This window comes from Rhinolophus hipposideros (genome assembly GCF_964194185.1).
Source record: "Rhinolophus hipposideros genome assembly, chromosome: 10".
Taxonomy (NCBI): Eukaryota; Metazoa; Chordata; class Mammalia; order Chiroptera; family Rhinolophidae; genus Rhinolophus; species Rhinolophus hipposideros.
In genome coordinates, this window is record NC_138056.1 from 39,122,581 (window position 1) to 39,136,736 (window position 14,156).

The 14,156-nt window shown below is 42.7% G+C and overlaps 1 protein-coding gene across 4 annotated transcripts in view; it reads right to left on the reverse strand.

Moving 5' to 3' along the window:
* Positions 1-14,156, reverse strand: part of TEAD1 (TEA domain transcription factor 1) — a 249,330-nt gene that overhangs the window by 56,818 nt on the left and 178,356 nt on the right. For 3 of the 4 annotated variants that reach the window (XM_081063596.1, XM_081063597.1, XM_081063595.1), the window contains exons 3-5: positions 13,157-13,221; positions 10,730-10,792; positions 10,578-10,640 (exon numbers count right to left, since the gene is read on the reverse strand). In XM_081063596.1, the coding sequence (XP_080919722.1) occupies positions 10,578-10,640; positions 10,730-10,792; positions 13,157-13,221 (191 nt within the window). The remainder of the gene's footprint in view (positions 1-10,577; positions 10,641-10,729; positions 10,793-13,156; positions 13,222-14,156) is intronic. The other variant, XM_081063598.1, reaches the window with a different exon arrangement.

The following is a 14,156-nucleotide window of genomic DNA, read 5'->3' on the forward strand; positions in this document are numbered from 1 at the left end:
CTAAAAATGTTAGGTTGGTGCAAAAGTAATTCCGGTTTAGAAGGTTAAAAACAATTGCAAAAACCACAATTACTTTTGCACCAACCTAATATTTGTAGCTATGAGTGTGATTTCTATTATAAGCAAATACATCTTAATGCGTATAGCCAAAAAACCACTAGTAAAAAGAGCAGAATGTTAAAATTTGGGCAGCTCTTGGCCACCTATCCTAATAGAGAAAAAGCCAAATGTGGAGAGGAAATTTTATCTCAAGTAGAGTTTCTTTCTGCACTTGACCTACCTACTTGAGAATAGGCAATTTTCTGCAAATGGACTAAAATGTCTATACCAGTGATTTCCTACCTTTTGTAGTGGAGATGCTCTGACTACACATTTAATGTTATAACATCTCCCCTTTATATATAATATACATGATACACATTTACAAATTAAAAGGATTAATATTTTTTTGTTTAAAATCTAAAGTAACCCTGCAGGTAATAAGCACTGCCAGGGAGATCTCAAAATCAGAACTGGAAGCCTGGCTGTAGACCCACTTATCCTGAAATGGGAGTACGGAATGATGCCAAGCTGAGAGATTTCAATGGAGAGATCTCTAAATTATCATTTTCGACCTAGAGATACATGGTTGGCTTTGAAGAAATTTTAACTCTAAGAGTCAGAACTGAGTAAATTGTTTCTGTGTCACTCTAGTCTAATATCCTAGATTTTTAAACATTCCACTCTATCCTCACCACTCACACCCCCAGACTAAAGGGAGAAGTAGGGGGTGGGGGTATTGCTAATCCATCCAAACACTGAAGCTTAAGTAAATTCAAAAATACATGCTACTTTGGTTCACTATATTAATTTTATTCTAAAATGTTTTCATACCAACATTTCTGAGATGTGGATGAACTTTACGAAGGATGAGCACACTGTTTTATCTTGAAAACTCTTTTAAGTCAAAACTGAGTTATCATTGACGGTATCTTAGATTACAGGAAATACTCTGTATGTGTATGTGTACGTATGAGCATGCATGAACAAGAAAAATGTGTCCTAGGAAAAAGCTTGGACAACTTCACACTGACTCCATATTACTGATTTTAAGCCCCTTTATCCCTAAGAGTATAAAGAACGAGGCCACAAAAAAAGGTGAATGTTTGGGGAATAAGGAAAGAAAAGGCAGATCTTCCTTTTCCGACGGAACACTAACTCTACACTAACACTGACCTAAAATGTGGAAAATGTTTATGGAGCTGACGACATGGGTCTAAGACTGTTGATGGTGTGCTAGTAACAAATGGCCCATCTGACCTGAGAAGGAGGGCAGACCAAGCACTCTAACTCAGATGCATGTCTCAGTACCCACTTGCCTTTCCTCCTTGTCCAATTTCTGGCATTCCACGGTATCAATAGCCTCACTACCTTAGCTGTCTGAGGACCAGCAGGATGTGTCACGCGTAAACGTCTCAGCCCGAAGCCTTTCAGGTTGTTATTGTTACTAAGTAAACAGGCTTTCATATTTCGTATTTCATGAAGCAGAGCAAGGCTGCCACTACAACTCTGGGTTCCACTAACGACCTCCTTTTAACCGTTAAAATGTACACAATGTTTGGAAACTGTCTACATGTAATATACATGACAGGAAGACAGCCACATCACAAATGCACATCTGGAGTGGTGTGCTACTCCAACTCGGGAACATTTTATGAATCAGTTTCTGGATAGTACGGGAGTCTTGCTCCTCTCACTTCTCTGCTTCCCCCCAGCTTTTGATAATTCTGGGGGAATCAATTATCTCATAATTTGTAGGCATTAACCATAAAAATGATATTAAAAAGATAATATTAAAAGGTCACATGCTTGCATGTATAATATTATAGCTGACATGTATCAAATTTTAGTGAACAGCCTACTAAATCAATATATTCCAAACAGTTTATTTATTCAGGGGCCATCATTTCATAATTTAAATACTCCAATCTAATTTATTCATGTAGAAGTCCACCAATAAATCAGGAAAAATATATAAAGTAAAAAAACCAACCAACCAAACAAACAAAAAACAACCACCATGGATTCCAAAGCTTTTGATAGCTATTAAATGTTTTCTCCAAATACACTTTTCCCACCAATATAAAATGTAGTACAAGAGAGGAGAGACAGCAATTTGCTTGCAAAATCACTTTTACAGAAAAAGATAAAACACAGAGTATTTCCCTAAAGTAATTTCGCAGATGCTGTTTCTAATCTTGCACTATGTGGATTCACATGACCTCTACAATTATTAGCAGCGGCCCCTGATCAGATAAACATCACACAACTCTACGAGGGTTTTGAAGAAAGGCTGCCGGGCACTTGAATTTTCTAGCCATGATCTCCAATTTGTTTATTATTAGAAAAAGCAGGAGTAAGTACAAAAGGGGGCTATTTCAGTCAGGCAATAGCTCATGCTGAGGAGAGAAGGCACATTCACACTTCTCCTGACTTCCATGTAATGAGGAGCAGTTAATTCATCTTATTGTATTTCCAAATGCCAAAGACTCCATTCACATCAAAGAAAAATGTTTCAAGGCTTTTGCCATTGTTCATTTTTAAATGTATTGAGCTATATTTAGTATTTGGTAATTGTCAATAGTGTTTCCTTTGATTCTGATGTGGGGCTTGGGATTATTAAGGATTGTAGACAGGATCCAAGTGATTTATAGGTATGCCTCACGACTCCACCAGGAACCTCCACCAGGAAGCCCGGAATTTAGATCAGCGAATGCCAGGTCTGGGTGCTGGGGAGAAGGCACCCTTCTGATCTTAGCCCCCTTGCCCTTCTTAAGTGACAGCAAGAGGCAGGAGGTAAACCTCCCTCTGAAACACCAGAGGAACCCAAGTAGGCAGCAGACTCAAGCTTAGGTCTAGACAAGTATGCCACCATTCATCTTCCCTGTTTAATTAAAACATACAACACAATGAAAAGAGGGCTCGGTGGAGGGGACACAACGCAAAGGCATCCTGAGTCAGGGAAATACCCCCTCACCCTTGACCAGCAGCGCCCTTTGGGGGGGCAGCATGCCAGAGAGCCGTGGGATCAGACTTGTGAACCTGGGCAAGCCATCTAGTCATCCTGAGACTCTGCTTCCTTATTTATTAAGTGAGGGGAACAACGCCCACCTTCAGGATTGCTCTGAGAAGTGCATTAAGCACTCCCTCTGCAGTGCCCACAGCCTTGCCATTTGGTGGACTTGCAGTCTGTGGGGCCCATGTGACCAACCACCGGGCTGGATCCTGCCTGAGACCTGAAACGCTTAGTGAGTCCTGGTCCTGAATACGTAACCTTGGCGCTCACGGTTATTCTAGGGCATTTGTCTACATTAGAGACCCATTAACAATGGGATTTCTCTAGGAAGGGATAAAAATGTAGAATGAGGCTATTTCTGTCGCCCTTAAAAAGAAAATCCAGACCTGGCTCAGTTCACGTGGAAACGTAATGTGTTCAGTCCTCTAGTTTGCACTGTAAGTTCTGTGTCACCACACCACTGATGACAGGTTCTAATTCCATCAGACCTAAGCACGAGAAATTAACTGTCTCCGATCTTAAGTTTTAACTCAGTTACATTAAAAACAAGGTAATGAAAATATCGTTGAGGAGACAGGGTACATGTCATGAATGCAGAAGAACTCCCCAAGGAGAGGGAGATGCCAGGAAAGGCAGTGTATCATTTCCCAAATCCCGCGACAAGGCCAAGCATCTTGGTGCTGGCGCCCAGACAAAGGAGGTGGCTGGCCATCCCAGGCTTTCTCTGCCTTGCTAGCAGTCACCGCCTGATAGAGCAGAGCGGCTCAGAGGGCCATGGGGAGCACCACCGGGTGAAGTGAAGCACGTCTCCCCGGTGGACAGGCCCATTCCTGGATGGCATCAATGGTGACACAACCAGGATTCAGCAATGTGGATTGCAGCACTGCCCCAGCGAATTTCCTGAACTCAAGAGAATTAAATCAACAATCTGAACTTGAAGCTCTCCGCTTAGTTGAAGGAATAGCAGATTGGGAAGAATGGCCTGTTCAGAAATCAAATCACAAAGGCCATCAGGTTGAGGATGAAGAAAATGGTCTCGGGGAGCACATATAGCTCGTAAATTAGTCACCAGCAAACGGACAGAATCACAGCAGTGCGGGCCTTTTTTTGCTCTGCTGGGATGATGCCGAGTCAGCAAGTACAGGCTTTTCTTCAATACACATCCACGCTTGACACGAATACATCTATGCCCTACGATGTCTTCCTGCTGAGCTTAGTGCGGAGTGAAGTCTTCCTGTCCTCTCACTACTGTCCTGAATCATGCACTCACCAAAACACCCTCCAGACCAGAAGGGGCCTGGTCCATCTTTACAGGAAGAGGAAGCTGGTCTGCAGGGTGGTGGTGGTCTGAGGCTCCCACAAGCCTCCGAGCCAGCAATAAAGGATTGTCTTTCTGCTGCTATTTGGGGAAAGGAGGTCTCTGGGCAGGGCCTGAACAACCTTTCGGGACAATCAAACATATAGTCTCAGAGAAGGAAACTCTTAAGTAGGAACTCTGAGTAGGAAAGAAAAAACTGCTTAATGCATGGAGAATGCTTTGCATTCTTTCTACAGGCTGGGATAATAAATCCCTGGCGCTTAAAAAAAAGAACAGTTAATGACCTTTTGATGAATTAATGTTGAGTGAAATAATTCAAGGTAGAGAATAAGGTCTAAATTTTCAGGCCAGTCCTCAGACCATACCAAAGTCTTTTTAGATAGGCTGTTGTCTTCTCACTGCTCAGTTGAAGAGTCCAGTGAAGGGCTAAACTACGTAGGGGAAAGGCAGAGATGGAAGACAATGAATGAAACTGTAGTGGTGATGCTGCTTATAGGTGCAGCTGGTGACACAAGGTCTAAGGGACGTATCTAAGTCAACAGCCTTGGAATTCCTAAATCGTGTTCTACAGACCTATAAGCCACTTACACAGTGTAATTGCATGGACCAATTTTCTACTTTATAACTAGAACCAGGCCTAGCTACACAGCTGTGGCTCACCTAAAACCCACCTAGTACTTAAGAGTGGTGGGTCAAAAGGATTTTGTCCGGGCAGGGGCCAAACACACGGTACTCCCATCACCGAGAAATGACCCCCCCTCCCCCAAGCTAAGTTCTCTTCTCAAGCAGCAATTAGCACTCTGACTTGTTTCTTGGATACTTTAGCCAAAAAGATTTTAAAAATAAAACAAAAACCGAAAGTATATGTTTAATGTCCAAAATTCTGGCACTCTTATCCATCCCAGCAGGCATTTCCTTATCCATCCTAGCAGGTTCTTGAATCTGTACTGCACTCTGCTGACCCCTGCACCCTGTTTCCCTGTTGCCCCCATCTCTGCTCCTGGTTCTTTGTCTTCTCACATCACTCCCTGAGCATTTCAATTATCCCCTAGATTTTCTTGTTCCTTGTATCTCTCCCTCATGTTTGTAGTCTCTGTCCAAAGCTATCCCAAATTGTTGGCCGAGTCTAACTTGGTTTAGGCTGCTATAAATTGTGGAGAAAAAGTCTTACGTTGGTGCCAGTGACTTCAGTAGAAATCCACAGTAGACAATGGGTAAAAATCTAGAGTAGTTTTAGGACAAGGGCAAAAGGGGAAGAGATAGTTTTCACTGGAATTGATTTTTCTCAGGGAAATGAATGGCAAGGAAAGACACAATTGGTGGGGGCTTGGGGAGAGGAGGGAGATTGAGATTGGTTGTGGAAGGAGGGTGGGCAGAGGAAATGAGGAAAAATAAGAATAAGGTTTTGCCATTAGACTTCGTTCGCTGAAAACAACTTTTTTAAATGTCTTCATGAAAATGATAATTTCTGGACAGCACAAACATGAATGTTTCGTATGTCATTCTCTGTACTTTTTAAACTTGTGTTATATTAGAAAATTTAGCAACAGCAAAAAGGTCATAGCTAATTTTGATGCACACCCTCAGTTAATTGCCATTACTTTAAGAAGATGTAACCTTTAATAACCCAAGTTGTAAATGCTGCTGTTGAAAAGTTTTGGTGTATACTTTTCAGAATTAATAAGAATAGAACTTTTAAACATAATGGACTCTTTAAAAACAACGAGGAAGAAAGAGTACCCAGCAGTCAGAGTGGACTGGAGGGGGAAGCCCAGACCTCTTGCTCAGACTTCACAGCAGCCCCTAAATTGGTCTCCCTGTCTCGTTTTGCCTCTCTCCTACCTAGGCTCCAAAAACTGTGGGGAGATCTTTCCAAAGCGTATATATGAACCACCCCCATGTGCTCCTCACGGCCCACAGATGAACCTCACTCCTCCAGTGGCATTTCCCATTCCATGCACAAACTACATAGTGTTCTTTATGGTTCCCCAAACACCCCCTGTATTTCAGTGGAAATTCTGCCTTCCTCTATGCTCAATTTTAATGGTACCTCCTCCACGAGGCTTTCTTTAATTCTCCCTTAATCTTTCACTGTGCAGTCTTTGAACCACTCTGTTAAATTTCTACTGCCGAGTCCTCCAACCTTCCCCCAAGCTGGAGACAATCCACTGGAAATCTTGTATTTTCCCCAAATGTAGCCAAAAATAACAGAAAAGTTTAGTGTTCCTGAAGAACACTCTGCTTATTTAACTCTATGTGCCCGACATCTACTGAGGGGTATACAATGCACTGGATTGTCAATGGAAAGTTTACAGGATTGAATTAAGCCATCATGTCTGTGCTTTTAGAGTTCAAATCTACATGGAAATCTTCAACTTTTACTAAAACAAATTTTGTTGTAAAAATTTAAATGAAATTAAAGTCTACATATTTGGGGGTGATCTGGTTCACAAACAAGCTCTTTGAGAACCACTACAGTTAGTGGAAGCATGAAGCTGACCTTTGGAACTTACTCCAACAGATTTTCAAGAGCGTGACTTTGGTAGCTCGGATGACTCATCCGTAACTGTGACATGAGAATGACCACTCTATTCTTGAGTCTGTTTTCGTCAGAGGAATATGGCAGAACAGACTGCAGAACTTAGATAATGTGGACTTTAAAATGGAAAACGAGGGTTACCACGTTACCTGGGAGGGACAGCTGGGAGGCAGCCATCTCCTTTCCTTCTGCCTAAAGCAGTGTGGTTTCTCCAACCTTATTCAACGGAACAGCCAAAGAGGCCATTGCTAAGGATCAGAGTGTGAGCTTTGATTAAAATGACCTTTACTTTTTTATGTATTGAAAGTTTCAAGCACGATTTCAATCCAAAACATGAGTTTTGCTGCTTAAAAAGGGCTGGAAAACCATTCCCCTAACAATTCTACCACACCCTTCCCCAGGAAGTGAAGAGAGGCTTATAGGCAAGAGGGAGTCCACGGAAGCCACACCTGGCAGTGGCCCCAGGTGTGAGCAAACCACGTATTTAAACTCCAAGGGAGGGCAGGGAAATGGAGCTTGGCGTCGGTCTTCATAGGAAAGCCACAGGCCTTTGTCCACCCCCGAGAACAGAAATCCTGTGGCAAAATGGTGAGTAGCTGGGCTGAGGCGGGCACGGCAAGGACAGGTCCTGAGATGGTCAGTCTCCAGCCACCTTCTCCCAGAAGCCTTGCTACATCTTCTCAGGCAAAGCACCACTGTCTTTTTTAAATTTGGATACTTCCTGCCACCCCCACCGCCCACCCAGAAGCTATCCTTGCTGTCGGTTGGGGTGACTTCCACTTTCTGTAGCAAATTTATCACATTGGTTATATGTGGGAGGCCAAGAAGACATGGTTATCAGCTGCCTGACCCCACAACAAATTCAACAAGGATACTCATTCCTGCCTCCCACTAATGTGCTGTTAGACTCTAGAGCTGACCCAGAAAATGCGGATGCAGGGGTGAGGTCTACCTCTCTTACAAGGAAGCCAACAGACCTGAGCCCACTTCCTGGGGATAGCTGGCTAGGAAGAGCAACGGGGGCATCTTTAACACCAAATGCCACGGAAGGTGAAGGCAGCAACATCTCCTCAGGCAGGTGACAGACAGCCTTATTCTCCTCAATTGCCCTAATGCCCTTAGAGTGGTGACACAACAGCTCGGCAGACAGGATCACATCACCCCCCAAGTTACTGACAATCACCATGGTGTCACTCAGATTAAATCCACATTTTGACCAAGAGCCCGAGTGAACAATATCTTACTTCTAAAATGTGGGTACTGAGGGAAGGCTGGTATCAAGGGCTGCCTGCCTAGATCCAAGAAACTTGAGGGGTGACGGGTTATGTGCTGTATGAAGCCTTCCACTTGGAAACATTCCTCCGTCTCTACTAGATAAAACCCTCTGAAAGAGCAGTGGTTTAGGATTCAGAAAGATCTGAGTTCAAATCCTGACTCTGACTCTTAACTAGGCCTGATGGCTTTTGGCAAGTAAATTCCTGGAACCCGGGCTGCCTAAGTGCTATTCCTCAGAATCCACATAATGGAGCTTCCTTTGTGGTGTGGGTAAAGGAGAAAACACACCAGCGGCTCTGTAATACACTAACTCCTGCCTTTCCGTTCCCTAACTGCGGCACGCTCTCCATACTGCTTGTCCGAGATTCGCTCCACATTTGCTTTTGGCTCTTTCTGCTAACATTTACCCAACAGTGCCCTATATTTCACATTCCCATTTACATGGCCTGCTCCATGAATAGGGGTTGGCTGTTAACTGCCCACCGTGATGAGCGACACGCCTGGAACACTCAGTTGGTATTAGCTGATGGGAAGAACAAAGGCCTCCATTTTTCCCAAGAATAATGTGGTAGGGAGGAAGGAAAGAAACAACAAGAAGATGGAGGTGGTTCCTGGAACTGAAATGCTGAGCCAGTTGCTACTTGACTGCCTGTGTCCGCCTCCTCCTCGTGTCTGCCCCCAAAGGAGAGTGAGCCAGGGCTGCGAGAGAGGGGAAGTCTTCTGTTTTTCTTTTTTAAGAACAAATACAAATACAACTGTGTGTTTGTGTGTATGCTATGTATACAGTAATGGCAAAACTGTTTCCAGTGAGGAAGAGTCTGAAAATCGCCACGGGAGAAAATGAGTGCTTCCTGTCCCCCGTGGGGATCTTCTGAACAGGAGAGCCTCACTTAGAGGGCCTTGGGTCTCGGGCTGCGTACCCTGGAGAGCCTATGTGAACCACACAGTGTAGAAATAGAGCAATTCATAACATCGCAGAGGGAAACACAAAATGGAGGTCTATAAACTTCTTTGTACATCATAAATCCGTTAGCTCAGAGAAACTAGAAACAGAGTCAGAACTTGAGCAAACATTGTGGTAGTTATATCCACATAGAGAGGACTGCACCTTTGGTTAAAAAGCAGGATCTAAGAAGTTATGGTAGTCTTCCAACTGCTCAGCCAGTGCAGCTAAAAGCCAGCCACCATCAGCCACACGTGCGAGCGAGCCAACATGCTGCCCACTGCAGAGGGCACACCAAATGCTCCTTCCTGGTCACTAGGCCTACTCCACAGCCAGCCTCATTTGCATTAAAAAAGTTGGAGGACTTTGGGGGGGGGGGCGGTCCCAGTGTTCACCACTCAGTGCTGTGAAATTACACTTTGTTCTTTAGGTTTAGAACAAATACATACATTTACTTCATGTATGGAAAAATATAGAAGAGAACAGAAAAATGGCATATGGGAAAGGCAACAACAGGAGCTACAAATTTGTTTTTATTATAAAGTAAAACTCCTCTGTGCAAACGATGGATAATCCCTTTGATTTCTAAAACCGGGCATTATGAAGAAAAAGTTGTGGGCTTTACCGCAAATTTTGGAAGAGGAAAAAATGGGAAGAAGTTGCATTTAAGAACTTCCCATGCCTCAGTTTTTGCTATGAAATATATTTGAAGAGATGGGAAAATGAGGCACACGTAAAAAAAAAATTTAGAGTAAACTAAAGTATAAATGGAATTGCAAACGTGGATATTTGATCTGGAGCTTTCCCATCTTTAAAATCCATCGTTTTTTTAAAAAAAATTGTAAGATCTCAAACTAAATTTCTTTTTTAATAGCTTAGAAAACAATATTAAGCAATGTGGAAGAAATCTGGCAGAAAATACTCTATGTTGGAAGAACACGTAAAAAAATTTATATGAAAAAGGCGTATTTTTCATAAGTATGCTTAAAAGTACATCAAAAGCACAAAATAACTTCTAAATATTTTCTAAAAGTAATTACGTGATGACTGCTGTGGAAATGATTCTTGTTTATAATTTCCACACCAACTTCGTGTCTCTGAACTTTTTCTCCTCTCCTAGCTTGTTGGATATTCGGAGGGTAAAAAAAAAAAAAAAATCAGGTTTCTGTGCTGGAAAGTTATTAAGACCAGCTCTCTGCTGCATTTGCATTGTTATTAGGGACACACACACACACACACACACACACACACTCACATACACACACACTGAGCTTAATGTGAGGCTAGTACAGAAACAGAGAGATTAGACACAAAGAAATGTAAACAGCTCTCACATGCGAGGAAACTAGGTTACAAGAATCCCAGCACCAGGCATTCACCAGTCACCATGGAAAACAGGAAGTGAGATGCATAGCAACCACAAGCCAAAAAGCAGGAAAGCGCATACCTTTAGCTTGGAATGAAAATCACGAGATTTCCTTCTGGCAAGAACCTGAATGTGACTAGACACCTGCAGGGTAGGGGAAGGGAGGAAAACAAAGGAAAAGCCTGTAACCATGGAGATGAAAAGCCCCCTACAACTGGGCAAGCCAGACGTACCTTAATGGCGGCTTGAATTTCTCGAACTTTCTTTCTTGCTAAGACCTGTATATGACTAGACACCTACATTGTTCGGGTTTATGAGGGGAAACAAAACAAAACAAAACAAAACAAAACAAAAAAGGAAATCAAATATAAAATTGCTACTCCTTAGGAGGGTTTGGGGTGGGGTGGGGGAGGGAGGTTATTTGCATCTCAACAAAGCTCTGCAGTTAGGAATACACAGTCCCAGCCAGACACCAAGCCCCCAGCGCTGCTCTAAGCTTTTCAGACTGGGTCATCACTGCAGTGACTTGATTCAGGAGGAAAGTTTAGGCTAATCTAGTTTTTTCTCACCCGGGAGCAATCATGGGCACAGGATGAGAGGGGGAGAGGGGGGTTGTTTTCTTTATAAAATTAAAAAGGTGGGGGTAGAGGTAAATGAAAATATTTATAGCTTCTCAGTATCAGGAGGGAAAATCCCTTTTTCTCAATTTAGAAGAGACGATCCATAAATTAGCACATTCTGCAGAATCAAAAAGCTGAAGCTGTCTGTTGTATTCTGATCTCATTAAGAGTCTCTGGATTCTGTAGCAAATGTTAAAATAATACTGACATGTAAATTAGATCTCAAAGTGAAATGGAAAGACCCAGTTAGCAGAGCATTTTTCCCCCCTTATAAATATCTTTAATCCTTCCACTCTTTGGGGTATTGACTGGGTGCCAAGTGGATTTACATATTATTACAAAGCGCAAAGTGTGAATACAGCCAGCCAGCCATCCTGTTAAAAATCTGGGTTGAAAACCACACGGATTTGCTGAACAACAAATTCACATTGGAGAGGTATCACCAACTGCTGCCTAAAAACATCCCCAGGATGCCCGAGGGTGGAAACCAAGCCAAGCCTGGCTTCTGAAACAATGACTCCACTGGGTAAACAAATTTGCATCTCTTTCGGAGGGGCTTGGTTAAATTTAGAAGAGTCCCCCATTGAAGGGGGTTGGGCACATGACCAGAGCTCATAGACCAGCAGACAGCCCAGGTCCAGCACTTTCAGTATGTTGGGAATTAGATCTTGTCTGTTTTTGCACATTTCAGCAATTGAGAACCTTCCATGTAGAAGTTCAGCGACTCAGCCTGCGAGACAATTCCTTCATTTTCAACACTCTAGCAACTCTAAAACACAGGATTTATGACAATAAAAGATCCTCTTATCTTTAACTTTGTCTTGGAGTTTAAATTATTAATTTTTTTTTCCAATTGGCTTTTTTTTTTTTTTTTTAAGTACGGAGCAGCAGGATGTCCCCCATCCTCTTCACCCCTCCATCCGGCTCCTGCTTTTACTTGTATTCCCCCAATTTTGTTCTTCTGTGATTCTCTGACTTGAGGAGGACCCCTGGCCACTGTCGGGGAACAGTGCCCGGCCTCTGCATGCTGGCAGGAGGCCACTTCCCTCCGTGCTGACTCAGCAGCCAGGCTCCCGGCTGGGGCACATGTAGCATTCCTGGGGAAAAGCTCTCCCCCGTCATATACACTCATGAAAACAACTCATCACTGAGCAGAGGACTGGAATCGGCTGCTCAGGCTTCGAGAGACCGAGTTGAGCTTGCATGGTGGTTTCGGTATAGTTTTTAAAATCCATATCAGATCCATGAGCACAGGTAAACATTAAAAAACTTTTTTTTTTTCTGTTAACAACTCACCCGTGAGGTTTGTCTGATTAGTTTTTTCCCTTCCCCTTTCTTTCTCTGTTTTTAGTTAAATACCAATTTCTCATCCATTCCAGTTCTGAACTGGGTCTGAGATGTGGGGCTGCTTTACATCAGAAAGGAGGAGGAGCGCCAGAGCCCTGACAAAGGGCAGAGGAAAATTCCTGACACTGCTCTGCACAAAGGTATTTAAGTTGTAACTTCATTTCTGTCACAGCAGCTACTGACAAAAAGCCATAGCTTAAGGAGCAACAGTTCCCTGGCCGCACATCATCCAGTACCATAGTCAGGCCAATACTCACGGCTGCTAGTGTTACTTTTTCACTGAAATGACTCATACGTAATTGTTCCAGGATTTTACAATGCACAAAATCTCACAATTTCATGACGTGCAAGTATATTTGCACCTGTAGCTTTTGCAGTGTTTGCCGATGCACAGTTTGGGAAAGAAGTAAAACTTAAAATACAGCACAGGAGCAGTTCATACACTGTCCTTAGCAATAACACTTTCCCACATATGTATAAAAAGAACTCTGGAGACCACTTAGGAAAGGGTCACTGAAATGATGAACAGTGAAAACTGAGCCAATTTAAAATACCAATTTAAATAGCACTGACGTCCTTACAGGGAACTCAAATTGGGGGCTCTTAGGAGCCAAAGCACAGACAGCCACTGCAGCCAAAATGCCTCACTGGGCCATTCGCTGACATGCACAATTTCCAGGTAGGTTATTTTACCTGTTTTCTGGTCCTCGTCTTCCCTGTCCTGAGTTTGATGTATCTGGCTATCAATTCATTCCTACCTGAAAGAAAGAAGAATTTACAATAAGAGGGGTTACAAAAAAGGCACCTGAAAGCTAAGAATAGAATTCAGAATCAGTTGCAGCTGTAAGCTTATTAACCCTAGAAAAATAAAACAGTAGTGTTTGTAAAATTACTTACTAAGGAAAATTAGGATGAGGGGCATTTAATTACGAACTATGATCAGCAGTGGAGGATAGGTATGTGCTTTTTAAAAATGTGCCTTATCGTTTCTTTGCATGCTTGTCTCTAAATGGGTGGTTACTTGTATGAGCCACAAACACAAGGATTAATGTGGGAGTCCACAAACCCGGTTCTGTTTAGTCTTATTTTTCATATTCATTTCTCCTCACTCAGGTTTCTGTTTGTAGTTACCTTCACTTAACAGTCGTTATAGATACAAAAGAATGAACTGCTGTGACCACGGAAAGCCTACACTAAGAAGTGAACAGCATGAAAGCAGACACCCCCTAATGGTAGTTACTACCCTAGTAACTAACTATACAGAAGACCCTGTCTTTGAAAAAAATGACTCAACCGCCTCAAAGCTTTATAACCTCTAGAGGGAAAAAAAATGCCTAAAAGTATAAACAAATATCTCCTATCCGTACCACACCAGGAGACTGAGAGGTTTCAAACAGATAATCTGACTCTCTGAAGGACTATAATATCATGGGAAAGTATGGCCTCAAAGCTAAGTGGGGGAAATGTAATACTACATGAAGTAGAAACCCACTCATATAAGACATGACTCCAAACTGTAACTATAATCATAACTGTTTGGCTAGTTGTATGATTTGTGTTTGCAGTCTGACTTCCCAGACATACTGGATACCTGAAGAGAGCAAGAGCTTTATCTCATTCCCCAAAGCCTCCCCAGCACCCAGCACTCTGTAAATGAGGAAATAACACAGCTTCTGGTGAAATTGAGTGACCA